The 21,517-nt window shown below is 35.0% G+C and overlaps 1 protein-coding gene and 1 non-coding gene across 6 annotated transcripts in view; both read left to right on the forward strand.

The window, feature by feature from the left end:
• NT5C2 (5'-nucleotidase, cytosolic II) overlaps positions 1-21,517 on the forward strand; it is a 119,705-nt gene that overhangs the window by 51,529 nt on the left and 46,659 nt on the right. For 4 of the 5 annotated variants that reach the window (XM_019725034.2, XM_019725033.2, XM_019725032.2 and 1 more), the window contains exon 2: positions 3,983-4,102. In XM_019725034.2, the coding sequence (XP_019580593.1) occupies positions 4,002-4,102 (101 nt within the window). In that variant the 5' untranslated portion in view covers positions 3,983-4,001. Of the gene's footprint in view, positions 1-3,982; positions 4,103-19,602; positions 19,748-21,517 lie in introns of those variants that run through there. The other variant, XM_019725035.2, reaches the window with a different exon arrangement.
• LOC141573012 (U6 spliceosomal RNA) lies at positions 16,946-17,052 on the forward strand. The gene has a single exon (XR_012498596.1). It is a non-coding gene; the product is annotated as a U6 spliceosomal RNA (small nuclear RNA).

Raw genomic sequence — 21,517 nt, forward strand, 5'->3', positions numbered from 1 at the left:
TTCCAGCTGGTATTATTTTCCTCTTGCTCGAATGACTTCCTTTAAAATTTCTTTTAGTCTACTGGTGATGAAGTCTCAGTTTTTGTATGTCTGAAAAAGTATTTTATCTTTATTCCTGAAAGGTATTTTTGCCAGGTAAAGAATTCTAGATTGACACTTTTTTCTTTTAGTATTTTAAAGATGTTTTTCCACTTTCCTCTAGCTTCACTGCTTCAGATGAGAAATCTGCTTTTTTCTTCTCTATGTTATATATCTTTTCTAGCCTTTTTTAGTTGGAAATTCATATTTTATTTAATTTTTCTTGAGTATTTGACTACTTCTTTAGTAAGAATTTTCCTTACCCTGTGATTTTTTAATAAATTTATTGAGGTAACATTTGTTAACATTATATAAATTTCAGATATACAGCTTTATAATATAACATCTGTACACTCCATTGTGTACACTACCTGCTTGTTAATATTTTCTCTTTATCACTCTTTTTAAGGAATTTGATTTTGATGTCTTGGTATAATTTTCTTGTTTCTTGTGCTTGGGGTTTGCTTAGTTTTCTTGGATTTGTGGATTTATCATTTTCATTAAATTTGAAAATTTCACTCGCTGTTTCTTTAAAGTTTTTTCTGTCTTCTCTTTCTTTTTTCCTTTGTGACTTCCAATTACATGTATATTAAGCTGCTTGAAACCATTGCACAGCTCACTGGTGCTCTGTTGATTTTTTTTAGTCTTTTTAAAATTTTAGTTTGGTTAGCTTCTATTGCTATGTCTTCAGGTTCACTAATCTTTAATCTGCCGTTGATCCAATCCAGCGTATTTTTCTTGTCAGATGTTGTGGTTGTCATTTTTAGATGTTTGATTTGAGTCTTTTTTTTAAATCTTTCATGCTTGTACTTATCATTTTCAGTTCTGTAGTTTTGGGGACACATGAAATATATTCAATTATAAATTGTGTATTAAATGATGTATTATTGAATTACGTATATATTGAATTTTATTCAATTATAATAACATGCTTGAATGTTAATTCTATCATCTGTGACATTTATGGGTTTATTTATCATTATGGATCATATTTTCTGTTTCTTTGGATGCTGCTAATTTTTTATTGGACGCCAAACATAAATTTTACCTTCTTGGATGCTGGATATTTATGTATTCCTATGAATATTCTTGAGCTTTGTTTTTTGACAGGGTTAAATTCCTTGGAAGCAGTTTGATCCTTTCAGGTTTTGCTTTTAAGCTTTGGTAGGCAGGACTAGAGCAGTTTTTAGTTTAGATAATATTGCCCTACTGCAGTCACAAAACCCTCCCAAGTGTTTTACCTAATACTATGTAAATGTTGAGGTTTTCCATTCTGGCTGTTTTGGGCAGGAACTATTCCCAGCCTGTGTGAGCTTCGGGGATTGTTCCTTTATACCTTTCGGCTGGTTCTTTTTCAGGCCTCAGGTGGTTTCCTCATCCATATGTGTGCTAATAGTATGTGAATAAGATTAGAGAGTTCACCCTGTGCAGATCTCCGTAATTTTTAAAAGTAAAAAGAGGTAGACTTTTGTGAATACTGTTTGAGATTTTAAAAAATTTGAATGTGCCTAAGAATGTGTAACAATAAATAAACAAGTTTTATTTCCTATGCTTTATGTACTATAATTGCAGTAGAACTCAAATTGAAGTCCTTTAATAGCATTCTGATATCTCCTAATTCATCATAGAATACAGATTTCATTTCTGAGTCTTATTTAAATTTATGTAAGATATAGTCCTGTTCCTCACCTCCACCAAAAAAAGAAAAGAAAAAGATCATTGAAGTTCCGTTGTAATTCTCTGTTTTTAAATTTTCTTTTTTTGTCCACAAAATAATCTTGATTTGCTATATGAATTTTTTAAAAATAAAACCCTCATAGTAGATCCAAATTGTAATAGTTCAGCAAATAACTTCTCTCAAGTTAATTTTATACTTTAATAAGATTTTAACTAGACTCTTTTGTAAGCATCAATGCTTTTATTCTATAAAGTATTTGGAAATCTTGATTACTTAAAAATTATTGCAGGGGCCGGCCCGGTGGCTCAGGCGGTTAGAGCTCCGTGCTCCTAACGCCGAAGGCTGCCGGTTCGATTCCCACATGGGCCAGTGGGCTCTCAACCACAAGGTTGCCAGTTCAATTCCTCGAGTCCCGCAAGGGATGGTGGGCTCTGCCCCCTGCAACTAAGATTGAACACGGCACCTTGAGCTGAGCTGCCGCTGAGCTCCCGGATGGCTCAGTTGGTTGGAGCCTGTCCTCTCAACCACAAGGTTGCCGGTTCGACTCGGATGGTGGGCTGTGCCCCCTGCAACTAACAACGGCAACTGGACCTGGAGCTGAGCTGCGCCCTCCACAACTAAGACTGAAAGAACAACAACTTGAAGCTGAACAGAACCCCCCACAACTAAGACTGAAAGGACAACAATTTGACCATTGTTCCCCAATAAAGTCCTGTTCCCCTTCCCCCAATAAAATCTTAAAAAAAAAAAAAAAAAAAAAAAATGCATGCTCTTTAAAAAAAAAAAAAAAAAAAAGAAAAAAAAAAATTATTGCAGACCTAAGTATTAGGTTGATGCAAAAGTAATTGTGATTTAAAAGGTTAAAAACAGTTACAAAAACTGCAGTTACTTTTGCACCAACCTAATATATATCCAAAAGAATTGGAAACTGGTACATTGTACGTACAGGTTCATAGCAGCACTATTTATAATAGGCAAAAGGTGGAAATAATCTTAATGTCCATCAGCAGATGAATGGATAACAAATTGTGGTATATACATACAGAGGAATAGTTATTATCCAGGCATTAAAAGGAATGAAGTATGTGAGGCGTAGTACAACATAGATGGAACTTGAAAATATGCTAAGTGAAAGAAGCCAAATGCAAAAGGTTACGTATTATATGGTTCTGTTTACATTAAATTTCCAGAATAGATAAATCCATAGAGGCAGAACCTAGATTGGTGGTTGCCAGGGGCTGGGGACTGGGGATAATGGGGAGAACTTAATGGGTAAGGGGTTCTACTTTGTAGTGATGGAAATATTTTGAAACTAATAGAGGTGGTGGTTACATAACATTATGAATGTACTAAATGCCACTGACTTATACACTTTAAAATGATTAATTTTTGTATGTGAATTTCACCTCCGTAAATTATTTAAAAGCTGCAGAGATGATTTATTTAAAAATTTACTTAATGTCATAAATGATGTTAACATTTTCAAAATTAGAAATAAGTTAGGTTGCAGATGTTTTCACATTGGTATTTTAATAAAATGTTAAATTTCTTAACTCTAAAAGGATATTTTTAATCCTTATTTAAAACTACTTACAGACGAAAACCTCAAAAATAGAAGTGAAACCTAGAACAATTCCATGTTCAGGTACTCCAGGTAGACACTTAGCAGCTTGCCTCCTTTTCGATGTTTACTGTAATGAGATGAAGAGTTTTAGTTTATTCTAGTCCATAGTCTTTTATACCAGAAAGGCTGAAAGATAATATTTTATATAAAAATATAAAAGCATTATATATAGAAAGCAAACATTACTTACTTTTGTACCACCGTTGATTGAAGTTAGTATGTTGATCAGAATTAAAAAATTGTTTACTTTACACATTTTGAAACGTTAACTGAAAATTATGTATTTCCATAAATCTGTGGTCTCAGTCTCTTTTCTAGAACCAGGATTAAAGTTATTATTGGCAGTCATGCTTAATTATTTGGAAGAGATACACATGATCTTTCTGGATAGAAGTTGTCATATGAAATTATTTTCCTAAAGTCACATAGTTTAGAAGTGTCAGTATATCTTCCATAAATTTATCATATTCAATATATTTAAATAGATAATTATATCAGGCAATTGGCAAGCTAGAGTTTTTCTAATTTTTAAAAACATCAGATCTCAGCATACAGATACCAATATTAAGCTGCTAAATTACAGTACTGATTTTCTTTTCTAGAATTCAACGTACAATTAAAATGACAACCTCCTGGAGTGATCGGTTACAAAATGCAGCAGATATGCCTGCTAACATGGATAAGCATGCTCTGAAGAAGTATCGGCGAGAAGCCTATCATCGGTGAGTATTTTGTCTATTGAGTCTTCAAAACAGCTCTGTAAAGTGAGTACGTATCATCTTCATTTTACAGATGATGAAATTAATGTACAGAGGTTAGGACAAATTACCTACATCATCTAGTTAGTTTATAGTTCAAACCCAGTCCAAAGTCCAGACTTTTAACCACTCGTGCATTATACTGCTGCTGACTTTTATTTAAAATTTCTCACTGCTGCTTATTAATAAAAGCCCTTAAGAGTAGAAAGTTTTCAGCTGCTACAAAATTTCACCTTAATAAGAATGAAATTCTCAATTGACATTTACCACAAACTCATTATAATCTTTAAAAGATTTTTAAAATTGTATCTACTTGCTACTGTGTGTTAGATTGAATGTGGGTTACTCTGGGTATTAACAACATTTTCTTATGTTGATACAAGACTTCAAAATTTTCTCTAAGTCATTTTTCTTTATTAAACATTCTTTTCAATTATGTCTTTTCAATTTATTTGCCACTTTTAATAGATTCAATTAAATGGCTGCTTCTACCTAAATCTTAAGTAGCTAAGATACTTAGAAGTAGGTACTGCATTTAGGAATCATTTGTTTTTAGACAGAAGTTAGAAGTTTATACTTTCTGTGAATTTATAGGATAGAAAGATCTGGGTTCTACTAGAACGATCTCTGCCTCCCATTCTAAGGAAAGTCAGGAATAAATAGAAGTGGTGGTGTGTTGGTAGTGCTAAAAAGTTGCATGGAAACTCCAGGAAGTCTACAACTCATAATTATTCATTTGTTGTGGGACTAGAGGAAAGAGGAAATGTTACTTTTAAAATTTTTTAAATATTTCTGGAAAAATGTCTAAACTTGTTTATACAGGTAAGTTAAAATAATTCTGACAAAAAGACAATTCTGATTCCATTCTTCTCTGTATAGAAAGCTAGGTCAGAATTAGGTAACATTTTGGTATTTTAGAAGAGTTAATATTTTGAAGAAAATAGTTACTTGGTATTGAATGTTTTAAAAGTTAACTGTTGTATCAATAGTTGGTTTTTAAAGTAGTCTGGTGACATTTGCCTGACTTACTAGCTTTTTAAAAATTTACTGCAATATTTATTAATGTCTACATTATGAAAAAAATAATGTAATATAGGGACAAACTTTGTAAGTACTACTTGTGCTATATAATAATCTCTTGAAAGCTTATATCAAGAGATAGTTCAAGATGAAAAATTAAAAACCAACTTTAATCTGTGTCACATTCTTAAAAGGATGCAAATAGTGAACTCTGAACGTCCCAAAATGTGCTAACTTTTGTACTCTGAGAGTTTAAAACATGGGTACTGCCCTTTCCAAATTCCAAATCTTTAATTCTGCTGTTTCTTTTTGCTTGTTATATTCATTGGAAATGTTCATAACTCCTATATTCTTAATTTGGTTTGGTCAAAGTGGTTTTATGTTTTCTTAGCATCCAAAACAATGTCAAGTATTTGTTGAATGGGCTCAACAACAGCTTTATGCAGTGGAAACCATCGGCTTAATCCAATGCATATTTATGTTTTATATACTCTGGAAGCTCAAGAATGTGACCTAAATTAAACATGTGGGCTTACAACATACATCTCTTGGCAAGGTAGAAGCCCCAGTCCATCCCACTGTAAGCAGTATACCCATTTACTTTGTTTTATAGCCTCCACAGTTTTCTGTTTTGATCACTTAGTGGCGCAAATCTACCAGGGAAAGAAAAATAAGATACATTTATGGTAGTGCTATGCTTCAAGGTGCCAAACAATTTAATATATATTGAGTTTCCTACATAATTTTAATAATCAAGATCTACAGGAAATGCAAGCAACTGATTTTATCTACATTAAAAATGTAAAAATCTAAGAGTCAGATGCAGACTATATTTATGATACATTGGACATAGGAACATTAATGAAGATGACAAAATACAAAATTATAATGTTGTCTCTGAAATTAGTGCTAAGCAGTGAAAAAGAAGTTCCGATTTTGTGAAATTGTGATTCTGGGTGGGCCATTTTGCCTCTCTCTGGGTGGTGTTTCTTGATCTGTAAAGAGATGGAATTAAATAAGGAAGATCTCTAAGGTTTCTTCCAACTTTAGAAACTGTATGTTCAATAATTTTTTTTTTGCTTTGAACTTAATAATTGTGAATTAGTAATTGCTTACGTGGGAGCTTATGATCCACAACTGCATGTTAGAATCTTTAATCAACTGATCCACAAATGAAAACATTTACTGAACAAACTCCCAGTCACTGACCCAGCAGGTCATAATTTTAACCCCCATGACAATTCTCTGGTGTGTGTTTATGCAAAGGAAACAAGGTATTTCATAACAAATTGATGTAACTATTAAGCAGAAACATCTGCTATGCAGCATTTCTAGATGTTTAGGCTGCTGTTATTCCTTAAACCATGAAAAAGTAAAAACATTTTAGGTTCTCTTGAAGGTATAAAGACTCAAAATCAATCAGTGGTACTAATTATTATCAGCAGTGTGTGAGACATGTTGCTAGATATACATGGGAATTAAAGTGTAAAACTGTTTATGTGTATCTATATAAATAAAACACATGCATTTGGGAGAGATTTATTTGTAGAGGTGTTTTTTACTTTCTGTTCAATTATTTGCTTAATGTTTAGGCTATAAAGTATACATTTGGTTGTGATGTAACATATTTATCAGTGGAAACAAGGGCTAGAATTATGCAATGAAGAGAGATCATCTAGTAAACATCAAGTGTCCTAATTGTATTTACTACGTCATAGCCTAAGTGCACTTCTGATTCATTTGGAGTATTTCCTGGAAGATTTTAATAGGCTCTGCACACTACGTTCTCCATAGAGTTAAGTGCAATCTAAACTCTTCAAGGGTTTGAATTTTCAGATCATTCAAAAGTTTTTTTCCTTTATTTTGTTATTGTGGTAAAGTATATATAACATAAAATTTACCATCTTAACCATTTTTAAGTGTGCAGTTCAGTGGTATTTAACTACATTCACATTGTTGAACAGCCATCACCACCATCCATCCCCGTAACTCTTTCATCTTGTAAAATGGGAATTCTGCACCTTTTAAACAACTCGCTATTCTCCCCTCTCCCTCCAGCCCCTGACAAACAACCACCATTATACTTTTGACTATTCTAAGTGGAATCATACAGTATTTGTATGATTATAAGTGGAATCATACAGTATTTGTCTTTTTGTGACTGGCTTATTTCACTGAGCATGTCTTCAAAGTTCATCCATGTTGAACATATTGCAAAATTTCCTTTTAATATAAAAAATTGGGTTCTTGAACTCTTGCCGATATTTACTTTTGTTAATTAAAAATTTTAAATAGAAACCATTTAGCAGACGTTTGTTTTAGTTTTCTAGTTAAGTCAATTTGTAAAGAATTGTTTCCAGAGCTTTTTATTCAAGCTATTTATTGGAGTTGGTAATTTATCATTGGTTAAATCAGGCAGACTGTTAATGATCATTTATCATAAACTCTACATTGTATAAGATGACTTAGAATTCACTTTTAAAAGAAGCTAAATATTTTTAGGTAAGTAAATAAACATCTAACTTTCAGTCTTTTTCTTGCTTAATGTTAGTCTTCTGAATTTCAAAATGGAAACGATGGTCATGCGTCATTATTAAGGAACTAGCCTTCAGAATGTGTGACTGTTGTTCTTCTATTTCCTCATTAATGGTTGTTGAGTCTTCTAGGCTGAGGATAGTCATCAGGCCAAACCCTCCACTGAAATGTTTTGCTATATGGTCAGAAGATAGGCTGAGCTGCTCAGATGTGATAGTGGCTTGAAGGAGGCAGGTTAGACAGTTACCTCTTCAACAGCCCCTTGTTTGACACCTAGATTCTACTAGTGATCAGTACAGGTCAGAATTTGTATCTGCCAAATCCAAGAATGGAACAATTACATTTTTCATCTGCTCTCCACATTGCCTGTGTCCAGGATGCTGAAGTCAGGTATTTGGTTTTACCCTTTTAAAGTTTCGATGGTTAGTACAGAAGATTTCTGTGAGTTGGCTCTTTATGACAACAGCTTAGGAATTCAGCAGTGGTTTTTATCATGTTGAATTGAAATTTGATAAGTAAGTGGGTTGGTGAATTTTCGGTTAACCTGTCTTTTGCCTTATTTTAAAAGACATTGCAATCACTTTGTTTTTAAGTTCTTTGTATATTTATCTGAAATTATTTTTTAAAATGAAGTTTAGGCTTCCAAAACCATACCAATCTTTATTTAAACCTGTTGACTAATAGTTTCTTCTCCAATAAAAATAAATTTATTGTACATGTTGAAGGAATAAAAAGGAATTTGTGTACTTATATAAAATTATTTTGTAGTGCCTGTTGCCTAGCACAGTAGTGGAATTAGAAATGATGATTTTTTTTTAACCTCAGATTAAAAACAGGTATTGGGTTTTATAGAGACAGACTTGATAATTTTACTTTACTTCTCTCTTAACTCTTACGGATATCACATGAATATCATTCAGCTTTAGTTGTGTTATGGATCAAGTTGGCTTAACCTGTCATTTTAGTATGGGTTCAAATATTCAAATGGATATGTTGTTAAAATTTCAATAACCATTTTATAAATTGAAAATTACATGGAAAATACATGTTCTCAGGAATGCCAAGGAGCCATGTTTCCTAAATAATATACAGATGGCACATACCTTGTCAGAATAAGAAGAATCAGGTAGAGTATCAGAACTGTGTTAAAAATTTTTCGTTAGTATATCATTCTAATGCTTTGATCAGCGTTTCACATTCCTAGGGAATGACAGATGAGGATTCAAGGACTGGTAAGATTTTTTTAGGCTACTTATTTCACACAAAGCATTTTATCTATGGGATATTATTCAGTAGTAAAAGGGGATGAACTATTAATACAGACAGCTTTGATCTATCTCCAGAAAATTATGTTGAATTAATAAAGCTGGTCTCAAAATGTTATATACTGTATAATTCCTTGTCTGTAACATTTTTGAAATGACAAAATTACGGAGATTGAGACCAGCGTAGTGGTTCCCAGGGCTTGGAGATTGGGGTGGGTAGAGGGAGGTGGATGTAGCCATAAAACAGTAGCCTAAGGAATCCTTGTGATAGCGCTGTTTTGTATCTTGGCTCTAGTGGTGATTACAGGAATCTATACACACACAAGTGGGTGTAAGAGTATGTAAAACTGGTGAAATCTGAATAAGGTTGGTGAATTGTGTTAATGTCAGTTTCCTGATTGTGACATTGTACTATATTTGTACAGAAACATTGTACAGAAACAACTATGCAAGTTGTTTCTGTTGGGGGAAACTGGGTGAAGAGTACAGAGGTTATGTCTGTTCTTAGTCCTACATGTGAATCTACAATTATCTCAACATAAAAAGTTTAATTTTAAGAATAGTCTTAGTGACATCCGTTTTCTTACATCATAGATATTTCTTGTCTATTTTAAATACAAGTGGTCTTTATAATGTGTGGTGGTATACTATTAGGTTGGTGCAAAAGTAACTGGTTTAAAAGGTTAAAAGTAATTGCAAAAACCTCAATTACTTTTACACCAACCTAATACTTTGTAGAATACAAATTCTCTAAACTTGATTGTTCAAAAGAAGATACTGGATCCTAAAACATTCTCAATTGGTTCTCTGCTTCTTCCAAAAACAATATACCTAAAAGTAAAATTAAAAGGAAAAGTGGTGGTGGTGATGGCAGCAGTGGCAAGGAAGAGAAAGAAAACAAGATAGCAGATCTTTGATTTAATGAAACCTTGTGATAAACTCATGTTGAGGAAATATTGTTCATAGATAGCATATTTCACTTTCAAGGACTCTTTTGTGTATGACTTCTTTTATTCAATGTAATGTCTGAGAGAGACTCATCCAGGTTTTTGTGTGTATCAGTTATTTGTTCTTTTTTATTACTATATGGCATCCCATTGTATCAATATACTATAGTTTATTTATTGCTTTTCTGTTGATGGACTTTTCGGCTTTTTACAGTTTTTAGCAATTAAGTACAAAGCTATTACAGACTGAGAAAATATTTGTAAATCACACATCTGATAAAGAAGTTGTATCCAGAGTACATAAAGAACTTTTAAAATTCAACAATATGAAAACAAGCCAATGAAGAAATAGGCAAAATACTGACATGTCACTGTAGAGGACATATGGATGGCATAAAGGCACATGTTTAACATTATTAGCCATTAGGAAATACAAATTAAAACCACAATGTACATGCCTATTAAAATGGCTAAAATAAAAAATACTGACAATACCACATATTGTCAAGGGTGTGGAGCAACTGGAACTCTTGTACATTGCTAATAGAAGGCAAAATGGTACAGCCACTCTGCAAAACAGTTTGGTAGTTTCTTATAGAGATGTCATATGACTCAGAAATCTTATTCCTAGATATTTACCCTAGAGAAATGAAAACTTACACACACAAAAACTGTACACAAATGTTTATAGTATCTCCGTTTAAAATTGCCTCAAACTAGAAACAACTCTATATATCCCTCAATGGTGAATGCATAAACAAAATGCAGTATATCTATACAATGAAATATAACTCAGGAAAAAGGAGCAAACTATTGATACACATAGCAACTGGGATGCCTCTCAAAGAAGCCAGTCTCAAAAGATTAAATGCTGTATGATTCTATTTATATGACATTCACAAAGACAATGACAATGACAGAGAACAAGTCAGAGGAGGGGAAGTGTGAGTGCAAAAGGGGAGCAGGAGAGAGTTTTTGGGGTGGTGGAGCTGTTTTGATTCCTGATTGTGGTGGTTTTACTTGAATCTATAAATGCATTAAAATCCATAGTCATGTGTACCCCTAAAGTTCAATTTTACTGTAGTTTAATTTAAAAATATAGGGGTAATGCTATAAACATTCTTGAACATACCTTTTGGTGGGTACAAGAATGGTGGGATGTCATTTCTTTTGGCTTCTACCTAGGAATAGGATTCCCAGGCCATAGGGTAAACAACTGTTTATTTTTAGTAGATACTGCAAAATAGTTTTCCCAAGTGGTTGCTCTGATTTACAGTTCTACCTGCAATGTATGAGAGCTGTGTCACCAATACTTTAATATTGATCTTTTGATTATTCTGGTGGATGTGGTATCTCATTTTGGTTTTAATTTTTAAGTAGTTAGGTTGAACACCTCTTTATATATTAAGTAGCCATTTAGATATCCTCTTTTGTGACTTGTCTATTCAAGTCATTTGCCAATTGGTTTCTCTTTTTCTTGCTGATTTGTCTTTGTATTTTTTTAACAGCTCTATTGAGATATAATTTACATAACGTAATACAGTATACAATTCAGTGGTTTTTAGTATATCAAGAGTTATATAACCATCACCATTATCTAATTTTAGAACATTTTCATCCCCCTAAAAGAAACCCCCTACCCATTAGTAATCACTCCCCATTCTCTTCTCTCTCCAGCCCCTGGTGACCACTAATTTACTTTCTGCCCTTATGGAATTGCCTGTTCTGGACATTTCATATCAGTGAAATCATATAGTATGTGGTGTTCTGTGTCTGGCATCTTGCACGTAACATAATGTTTTCAAGGTTTTTTGTGTTGTACCATGTAGTTGTATAAGTATCAGAATACTTTTGTATGTCTATTGAAATTGTTGTATTTTTTTTGTCCTTCTAAATATTGTTTTTGTATGGTGAACTAACCTTGCAGTCCTGGGACAAATCTCATTTGGTTATGATGTATAATTCTTTTACTGGGCCATTGGGTTTGGTTTGCTAGTGTTTTGCTGAGGATTTTTAGCATCTGTATTCATAAGGGATATTCTATATTTTTCTTTCCTTGTGATGTCTTAACTGGCTTTGATAATAAGATATACTACTGGCTACACAGAATGATTTGAGAAGTGTTACAGGTTCTGTTTTTCAGAAGGGTTTAAGAGGGATTGGTATTAATTCTTCTTTACACATTTGATAGAATTCAAGTGAAGCTATCAGTTCTGAGCTTTTCTTTGTTGAAAGTTTTTTGATTACCAGCTTAATCTCTTCACTTATTATAGCTCCATTCAAATTCTCTGTTTCTCCTTGAGTCAGTATCGGTAGTTTGTGTGTTTCTAGGTATTTGTCCATTTCATCTCAGTTACCTAACATATTGACCTACAATTGTTTATAGTATTCCTTTATATTTCTTTTTATTCCTGTAAGGTCAGTAGTAATGTCTCTGTTTTCATTCCTGATTTTAGTAATTTGCCCTCTCTCCTTCGTCGTCATCAGTTTAGCTAAATGTTTGCCTATTTTTTATTTTTCCCCAGTGTTTTTCTATTATGTTTATCTCTGCTCTAATCTTTATTGTTTCTTTCCTTTTGCTTGCTTTGAGGTTTAATTTGCTCTTTTCTAATTTCTTAAGATGGAAGATTAGGTCACTGGTTTGAGATAATACTTCTTGTTTAATTTATGCACTTAAAGCTATAAATTTTCCTCTGAGAACAGCTTTCACTGCATCCTATAAATTTCGGTATGTTAAGTTTTGTTTTCAATTATCTCTAAGTACTTTCTAATTTCCCTTGTGATTTCTTTTTAACCCATTGGTTATTGAGGAACGTGTTGTTGAATTTACACATATTTTTCAATGATCTAAATTACCCTTGGTTGAAGGGTATTCAACCCTTGGTTGAAGAATGTATTTTGTATGATTCAGTGCTTTTAAATTTATTGAGGTTTGGCTTATGGGCCAGCACATGGTCTGTCTTGTATAATTTTCTATATTTAATTGACAGGAATGTGTATTCTGCTTATTTTGGGTGGAGTGTTCTAGAAATGTCTTTATTCATGAAGGTTATTTTTACTGGGTATACATTCTTACACATATTTTAGAAATCATGAGTTCATACTATTACTTCCAATTCCAGTTTATCCTGAAAAGGTTCTTTTTTCTTTTCTTTCTTTCTTTCTTTTTTTTAATACCCCTGCCTCCTCTCCTTCATCCCTAACAGAAGTCTTCTATATGTTCATCTCCAGTGCAGCTAAATCAAGCTGCTCAGAGTTAACCAAATAATAGAAATAGGTTTAGTCCTCCTACAACTGGCCACCAAGTATTCTGTAAATCATGGAATGAGAATGAAAGGTCCTACCCCAATGGTAAAAACTATAGCATATACCTCACCACATTCCTAGAACAATATCATTTCAGCGGTCACAGAAACTACACCTTTCACCCACCCCTTTGGGTCATCCATGCTCAAAACAACCAAAACCTCTAAGCCCCAGGTTCAGTTGCCAGCCCAATCTCACGCCCACTCCCAAACACAATTTCCTTTCCCATCTCCAGCTCTGCTGTTCCTCCCCAGCTTCTCCTGGGTCAGTAGCCTCTTCTCCCCAGGGGTCCAAGTCAGCCCAGCTGTCACCATCTCCTCCACCCCCCCACCCCTCATTCATCTCTCATCTGCTCCAGCTCTCCCCTGGCCCAGAGCATACACAAAGCCTGTGGTAATACTGAGAGCTCCTGGGCACTGATAGGTGGGACTAGGTTTTCCAGGCAGGAATTCCTATCCATTCTCAGGAATTTGTTTTGCTTTCCTGTTCCCGAATCCCGAAATATAAACTGTTTTCTGTTCACGTTGAATCATTTCCACAAAGTGACAACCGACACTAACAACCACCTGGGTTCAAGGAACTGATTTTCGTGATTTTCTAACCAACTTTTCTCAGGATTTGGGAACGGGAAAACGAAAAAAATTCCTGAGAGTGAGCGGAATTCCCCCCTGAAACCCTAGGTGGGACGGGGCACAAAGGAGGAGGAGAAGGCCAGGAGGCAGCTTCCTTTGTAACAGGCATTCATACCTGCACACCAGCTCCCTCCTGCTTCCTCTCTTTCCTTCCCGAGCCACCCCTGCTCAAGAGGGGGAGAGTGGAGGAGGGAGGGGAGAGGAAGAGGGAGTGCCTCACCCACTGAGGAGAGGGGAAATGGCTCCTGACCGAAGAAACCCGGTCAGGGCACCTAGCTGCCAACATAGGACAGACAGGAAATGGCAGGGGTGGGTTTGAGAGAGGTAGCCAGGGAAAGACTACCCTCACAGAAGGCTTCCCCAGTTATTACCTGGCCCCAGGTCCAAATGTCACAGTTCTCAAGAGGCCACCCTAACATCCAAGGCAAGGAAACGAAGACAAACATGAAGGTAATACTATCAGAGGGACTGGGTTCTTCCCTCAATCATAATTTAACAAAGATTAGCAAACGCTCAGTGGAGCCGTGGTCAGAGCATACAACCTTCTCCTCAGATTTCTTATACCCACCCAATTGATTTACCTTGAGGAATGGGAGCCCACAAGAAATCTGAAATTCAGTTTCCTCATCACCCCCATCCAGAGTCCAGGCCACAGATCCTAAACCAATTCTTGCCACCTTTTGGACATACAAGAGTCATGTCCACACCAAGAAAAAGAAGTGTTGGATAGCAGTATGCTTCCTTCCATCCTACACATGCCCTTGGCGCCTGGCCCCCAGAACTAGCCCAGTATCAGCCTCCCCTGACTCAGCCCAGTATCACACCAGGCATGGGAAACCCTCTCCTGTACCCTTGGGAATGAAACAGCAGCCTGCATCTCACCAGAAAGAATCATTTTCTTTAAGGGCTTCTCCCCAGCAAGCCCCATGTTGCTTCCCCACTCCTCAGTCAGCTACTTCTCTGGGTTCTTCCTCTTCACCACGTTCATAAATGCTGGAAGTGGAGACAAAGACAAACCCATGGAGGCAGAGGAGACACCCTCCCATTCACTTAAGACCCCCGGACTTTTTAGGTAAGCAGCACACTGGCTAAGATACAGTGCAGGATTTGGAAAAGGGACAGGAATGGGGTGTGGCAAGTGGAAAAACTGGGTCATACTACAACTTGGGGCAGGGTTCACCTGGGGAGCCCCAATCGACAGAGCGCAGCCCCAGAGCAAGGGGGAAGCCAAGATGTGCAAGCAGTATAGGCTGAATGGCATGCTTGTCATGGCCCTCCAGAAGGACAGTCACCACCACCCTGGGCGACAGTACAGAAACCTGCTACCCTGCCCTGCACAGTGAGGAGTCGCCAGCCTAAGTTTCTTACCCAAACAGCTGAAGACTTAGGTAACAAGACTGAACGCTCTCCTAGGTGGCCTCAGGTTAAAGTGAAGACTCCAACTTAGCAAATGCCAAATGTGGAAACGTCTGTCTCCCAGACCACCTCACCTTGCCACGAGAGCTGAGGAGAGAGAAAGCAGAAGTAAAAGGTGTTCCATGGGAAACAGAACAGGACCAGCAGGCTCCAGAATGAAAAGAAAAATATTAGTGGAGAGGATGAAGAAATGGCATGTAGAAAAAAAATAAAGCTAGAAAAACAGTTTAAGTAACAAGTAGGTGACTTAGCTGGGGTTTCTGAAGAAGGAGAAACATGAGAGAGACATCCACTTAGAAGCATTACATCAGTCATCATTTGGGGGTAAACGAGGGCTACTTTAATCAGACAGGTTTGGCCAGCTCATGGAGCCACCCCAAAACACATAGCTCAACCCCCAACATACCTACGCAAATACTTCACACTGCCAGCCCAAACCTCATGTTACCTGCACAGCGGCAGGAAAAAAAGCCAGGATTATGTCCACTTGTCGGGAGATGGAGAAAGCTGTTTCTTGTCTGCGCCCATTCCATGTTTGTATATCGCTTGTTCTACAGTGAGAACCCTGGCTTCCAGCATCAACATATTTACTCATTTGCTCAATTTAAGAATTCATCTAAAATATTTTCAGAATTGATTCACCCATACCATAACAAACCTAAAAAAAAAAAAAAAAAAAATCACAATTTGTTTGCAATACTTCTACTCTCTTTCCCTACCCTGCCAATGACTAAAGGTATATAGTCAAATACTGTTGTTTTTAGTTGCTTGGATTAGTTCATTCTTGCTATTTTTCTATACAGTGTTCTTAGGGTATTCATATGCAGGTTAATTTATTTGGTTTTGGTTAAGTGTTTTTTTTCTTTCCATTGGTTTAATTGTATTTGTTATTTAACATAATCTGTAACATTACATAAAAATACATCCTGTTTGATAACATTATTATATGTTATTATATTTAATAGTAATGTGCTTTCAAAAATGAAAACTGTGCAAAAGGTACGGAGATGTGTGATTCTCACTCATATTCCTCACCATATTAGTAGGTAATAAACTTTGGATTTCTCTTTATTTATCTTGAGGTTCATTGTCTTTTCTTAAGTCTGTGCTCGGTTTTGTAAATTCTCAGTCAATATCTTTAATATATTGTCCCTGCTCTATTCTCTTTCTTCTCTCCTTCTGAACTCTATAAGCGTATGCTACACATCAGCACTGTGTCCTTACTTCTCATCCTTTCTTTTGTATTTTCCATCTTTTTTCTCCATGTTACATTCTGGAAGGTTTTTCCTGACCTACTTCCAGTTCACTAATTCTCTTTTTAGTTGAGTCTGACCTGAATCTATTCATCACATTTTTAATTTTGTTTTTTATAATTTTTTTAGTTTCAGAATTCCATTTTGTAATCTTTTTTCAAATTACTATGCTAGTTTTTATAGTTTCAAATTATATATTAAACATTTAAATCTTAATGAGCTTTGGTTTAAGAATCAAAGGACGTGAAATACATTTCTGGCTCTATTTCCAACTACTTCCTTTTCAAAACTTTTTTAAAAAGAATTTTATTGTTACTACATTCATTAGGAAGTTAAACCATCTCTGAATACAACTACCATGGACCCAAGTGGAGAGTAATACAATCATCAATCCCAAATTTTAATTTCTTAATTTTTTAAAGAAGTGTTTCAAGTGCTCACTTCTGCAGCACAAATACTAAGATTGGAAAGATACTGAGAAGATTAGCATGGCCCCTGCGCAAGGATGACATGCAAATTCGTGAAGCATTCCATAATTTTTTAAAAAAAAAAGTGTTTCAAATTATGAGGTAATTTTTATTGTACAATATTTAGGAATACAGAAATATATAGAGTTAAATGTGAAATTTCTCCTTCGTTTGCTATTTGACCCCAGCTCTTCTTTCTCATAGGGTAAACACCATCAGTATGGAAATCGTCCTTCTTAGTCCCTTTTCAGTACATTTAAACACACACATGCATGTTCACGCTTTAATATGAACCTCCTAATTTCTACCTTCTAGTCTTTTCTTTTCATTCCTGATAGTACTCATCCAGGTGCTGGTTATCACTGTCCTCATTACTCCACTGACCCCACTAGATCTCCCTGCCTTCAGCTTTGTTCTCTTCAAACCCACTATCACCCTGCTTAAAACCTTCAGTGCCATCACGTCCAGCTATAGGATACATTCTAAGCCCCTTCCTTATGGCCCTGTAATACTGATCTGTTCCTTTCTGCTTTTCATCCCTTCTTCAAACTATATTCCATCAACTCTGAACTACATCTAGTTCTCCCCCATAGATCGTAATACCCGTGTCACTCTGCTTTCTGTTCATAGTTCCTCTTCTATTGAAATGTTCTCCACCACCTCTTTTCCACTTCGCCTGATTCACACCTGCTGATCTTTTTACTATGGTAGTTGAGAGCTTGGGCCTAGGATTGGCATTTTTGGATTATTCCACTTAATTTCATTAGAATCAGTATTTAACTTCTGTAAACTTTTGTCATCTATGGAATTGGAATAATTTCTACCTTATAGAGTTATTTGACAATTAAATGGGATAAAAGAAATATAAAGTGCTTAGCACAGTGTCAGTTTAAAAAGAAACAACGACTTTGGCATCCTGTCTTTCGATAAGACTCAGCCGAGAGAACATAGATGTACCTCTCCATTGTGCATCTCTCTGATACCATAATTACATACCACGTTTAAACTGAATGGGCCTATTTAATTAGACTTTGAACTCTTTAAAATCAAGGACTACTGGTACCAGCCACAGAGAGATTCAGTAAATATTTCTTGAATATATGGATGGAGTTTGAAAGAGCTATTAATTTTCAGACAATGCAGTTTCTTTTGCACGGGAAGCTCATATAAGTGTATAATCTCTGTTCAGGTGAGAAGTTTTATTTTCCTTTCTCTTTGCAAGTAGTAAAATCTTAAAATAGTAATTACATTTATTTCCACCACACTGAGCTGTGATGCCACAAGATGAAGCCATGGGAAATTGGCAACCTTAAGGATTAGATCATTTTTCCATATTCAGTTTGTGTTCTTATATTTATAGAATTTGGTTTGAGGGTAGTCAAGAAAACCCTTTATATTCATGTACAATTTGAGAATTGGAGTTTTAAAAAGTATTTCCCAAGAGCTGTCTTGATGAGGTAATGCTTCACAGTCCAATTGCTTTCTATGTACCCCCACTTTCCAAGTTACAGTAGTTCTTTGAGTGCTTACGTATGACAGACAACCCTACCAGATGTTACCTATGTTCTATAGATAAAAAAATCTCAGGCTTAGTTTAAGTAATTTATTTAAGTTTCCAGAAGCTGAAAGTAGAAGACCTGGGATTTAAACGTAGTTGGTCAGTGCTCATTCTCTTTCCCTACACCATGCTGCTTTTCTAAATAAACTGAAAATTTTAGTTTGAATTAATAGTTTTTAATGGTAACATCTTATGGTAAGATATTTGGGTAATATTTAAAGAGAGTTTTTTTTTTTTAATTTCAAGTTTTAATTCAAGTAGTATTTCTTTAAAGTACGTATATTTTATTTTTAATTTGAATCACCACTAGGAGGACTTATTTGCTATCTCAATATAAGATTCCTAGACTTTAACACACTTGTTTATTTCTTCCCGAGTTGCATAATCCCTATGCATTATATTGGTCAGGAGGCAGGAATGCTGCAGATGTTTTTCTTTCAAACCTCAACTTGCTCTGAAGTTTGGAATTAACCTTTAGAATGATCTGGATTTATCCCCCATATGCCAAAGATCTGTAAATTTCTTTTCACATGAGCTGAAATTTTCAGGCGATTGAGTAACAGATGTTTTCCTTAAAAGCAGTTAATGATCAGAAAAAAAGACCTCAGTGTGGAAATACTTTAGGTTCCTTCTGTAATATGATCGGCACACAGTTTATTCTCTTGTAGTTCACATTGTTCATTTTCTAAGGGAGGTCCTCACTAAACTGATAATTAAGACATAATATTATTTATCCTGTTTGTTTATTTTTTCCCAGAGCAAACTAAAAATGATTTGGACTGACTAGGGCCGCTCCATTCTGTGACACATTGTTTGCGTACTGTTGGCGGGCCTCATTAGGGGGTAAATTTGCTTTTTCTGTGTGTTTGCCAGTAAGGACTCCTGTCTTTTACGGGAACTTGCCATTTGGATTGTCTCCTTCCTAAACTGGCCAGTCTTAAACAGTTCAGACTATTAGTTATTTTTCCTGCTTTCCAGTTTTTTATTCTATTTTCTTAGGTTTTTAAGTATTTAAAGCTGAGGATATTGGTCACTGAGATACTGCCTGGTTAGTGTTCGGCATTGCGCCCAAATTTGTTGGGCCTCTCAGGGCCAGAGTTCTCTGTGCTTTAACAAATGAGCTACAGTTCTCAAGAGATCAGTGAAGCTTGTTTGTTGATCCTGTATTCTCATCCAGAGGAAGTAGATCTCTGAGAATGTCTAAGGAAAGGTAAGTGAGTTTATTCTTCTTTTTCCCTCATTTTTCTCAGTGAAGAGGTGTTCCAGTCATCTGAGTGAATTGGAAGATTAATAAGCAGTGCTAGTACCAGCCTGAGAATGGCGGTAGAGGAAGAGATTGAAAGAAATTAGCTGAAAGCTTACATTGTTAGTGTTTCACATGTGATCTACTGTAAAGTTACTATTGCTGTTTTGAAAAACAGCATTGAGGATGGATAATCTGAAGAGAAATTTAGTGAGTTATAAACACCCTCTTTACTCTGTGGTAAACTCATTTTGTTTTTTGGTAGAAAGTATTTGTGAAGATTGGAATCAAACTGTGGTGTCTTACCCATGAGTTTTACATAGAAATGAGTGTAGTTTAAAAATTCAAAGGCATTTAAAAATAAATTGTACTTTTAAAAAATGGTGTGAAAGATTGAGAGAAAACAGCCTGTGATTTTTATTTCTTTCTGGGCATTGTAGGCAAAAAATTTTGAATTAGAATCTCGTGTTCCTCTCTTTGTAATATAAAATAGTTCTGTTAGGTTTTTTAATTGTTTTAATATTATTTTCTCTTATGCTTCAGAGTCTGAGTTGTCACCGATTTTCTTTTTGTGACCCCTGTGATAGGTGACATGTCAGTTAATGTCTGCATACTGTTGCTTTTCTCACTCCTAGCCTTCAAGCATAAATGGACTTTAAAGATATATTCTCTTTGATTAAATAGCACATAGATTTCTCAAAAAAGTCTTCAGAACTACAGTAAATTTTTAATTGTTATTCTTTGGAAGCTCTTAATTTTTTCTAGTTCTTTGTTCTATTAGAAAATTTGAAGTAGTTTCAGAGCCTGTGCTTACAATTTATTTTAATTTAATCATGTATTGATTACAAGCAAAATAAAATTGGCCAATTTTACTGCTATTTTAAACCTCATTATTGAGTAAAGAGAACAAACCATGATATAAATAATTCTGTATTACTTTTAGACCACTCATGACATCACTAGAGTTTTGAGGTTTCTTTAAATGTGAAAATTATGAAAGGACTGCCTTTAAGTTTGTATGTTTTCTTTCCTTCCAGCACTGGCTACAAATCTGCAGTTGTTAAACAATTTCTATGATAAAGATTATCACGGTTCTGGTATATTTGTTAGTCTTGTACACTGGTTGTTTATAAAGCTGGTTTGTAGATTGAAGAACTGTATTTCTAGATCACTCAAAATCTTGGGAAGTAATTAGTACTAACTTTTTCCCTATAGTAAACTGTATGTAAGAATTGGTTAGCTAGGAAAGTTTATATAAACCTAAGAACACTATGAGGGCTGAGATATTGTTTTAGGTTTATTTCTAGGGGCACCTAGGGCAATTCCTGTACTACCTAAATAGGTACTGAACCAAGTACATTTGAAATGCTTGGATCACAGAAATGTAATCAGTTAGCTTTTATTCTCTTTTGCTATCTTTAGAAATAAATTGATAAATTTTGTACTTTGAGATGAAAAGAATTCTTCACAATTTTGGTATGTGTGATATTTTGACACATAGTCAAGTTTGTCATTTGGTATCTGTGAAATATTTCCCTAATAGTAATAGGAAAGGATTGTTATTATAGTTAAATCACCAAAAATTATACTTGAGCCTTATGTAAATCTATGGTAATCAAGACAGTGTGGTATTAGTGTAAGACTTATATACATCATGAAACCTAATAGAGAGTTCATAGATGCAGTCATATATTAGTCAGTTGATTTTTCAGCAACAAGGCCAAGGTAATTCAATGG

Source organism: Rhinolophus sinicus, linkage group LG07 (genome assembly GCF_036562045.2).
Source record: "Rhinolophus sinicus isolate RSC01 linkage group LG07, ASM3656204v1, whole genome shotgun sequence".
Classification (NCBI taxonomy): Eukaryota; Metazoa; Chordata; class Mammalia; order Chiroptera; family Rhinolophidae; genus Rhinolophus; species Rhinolophus sinicus.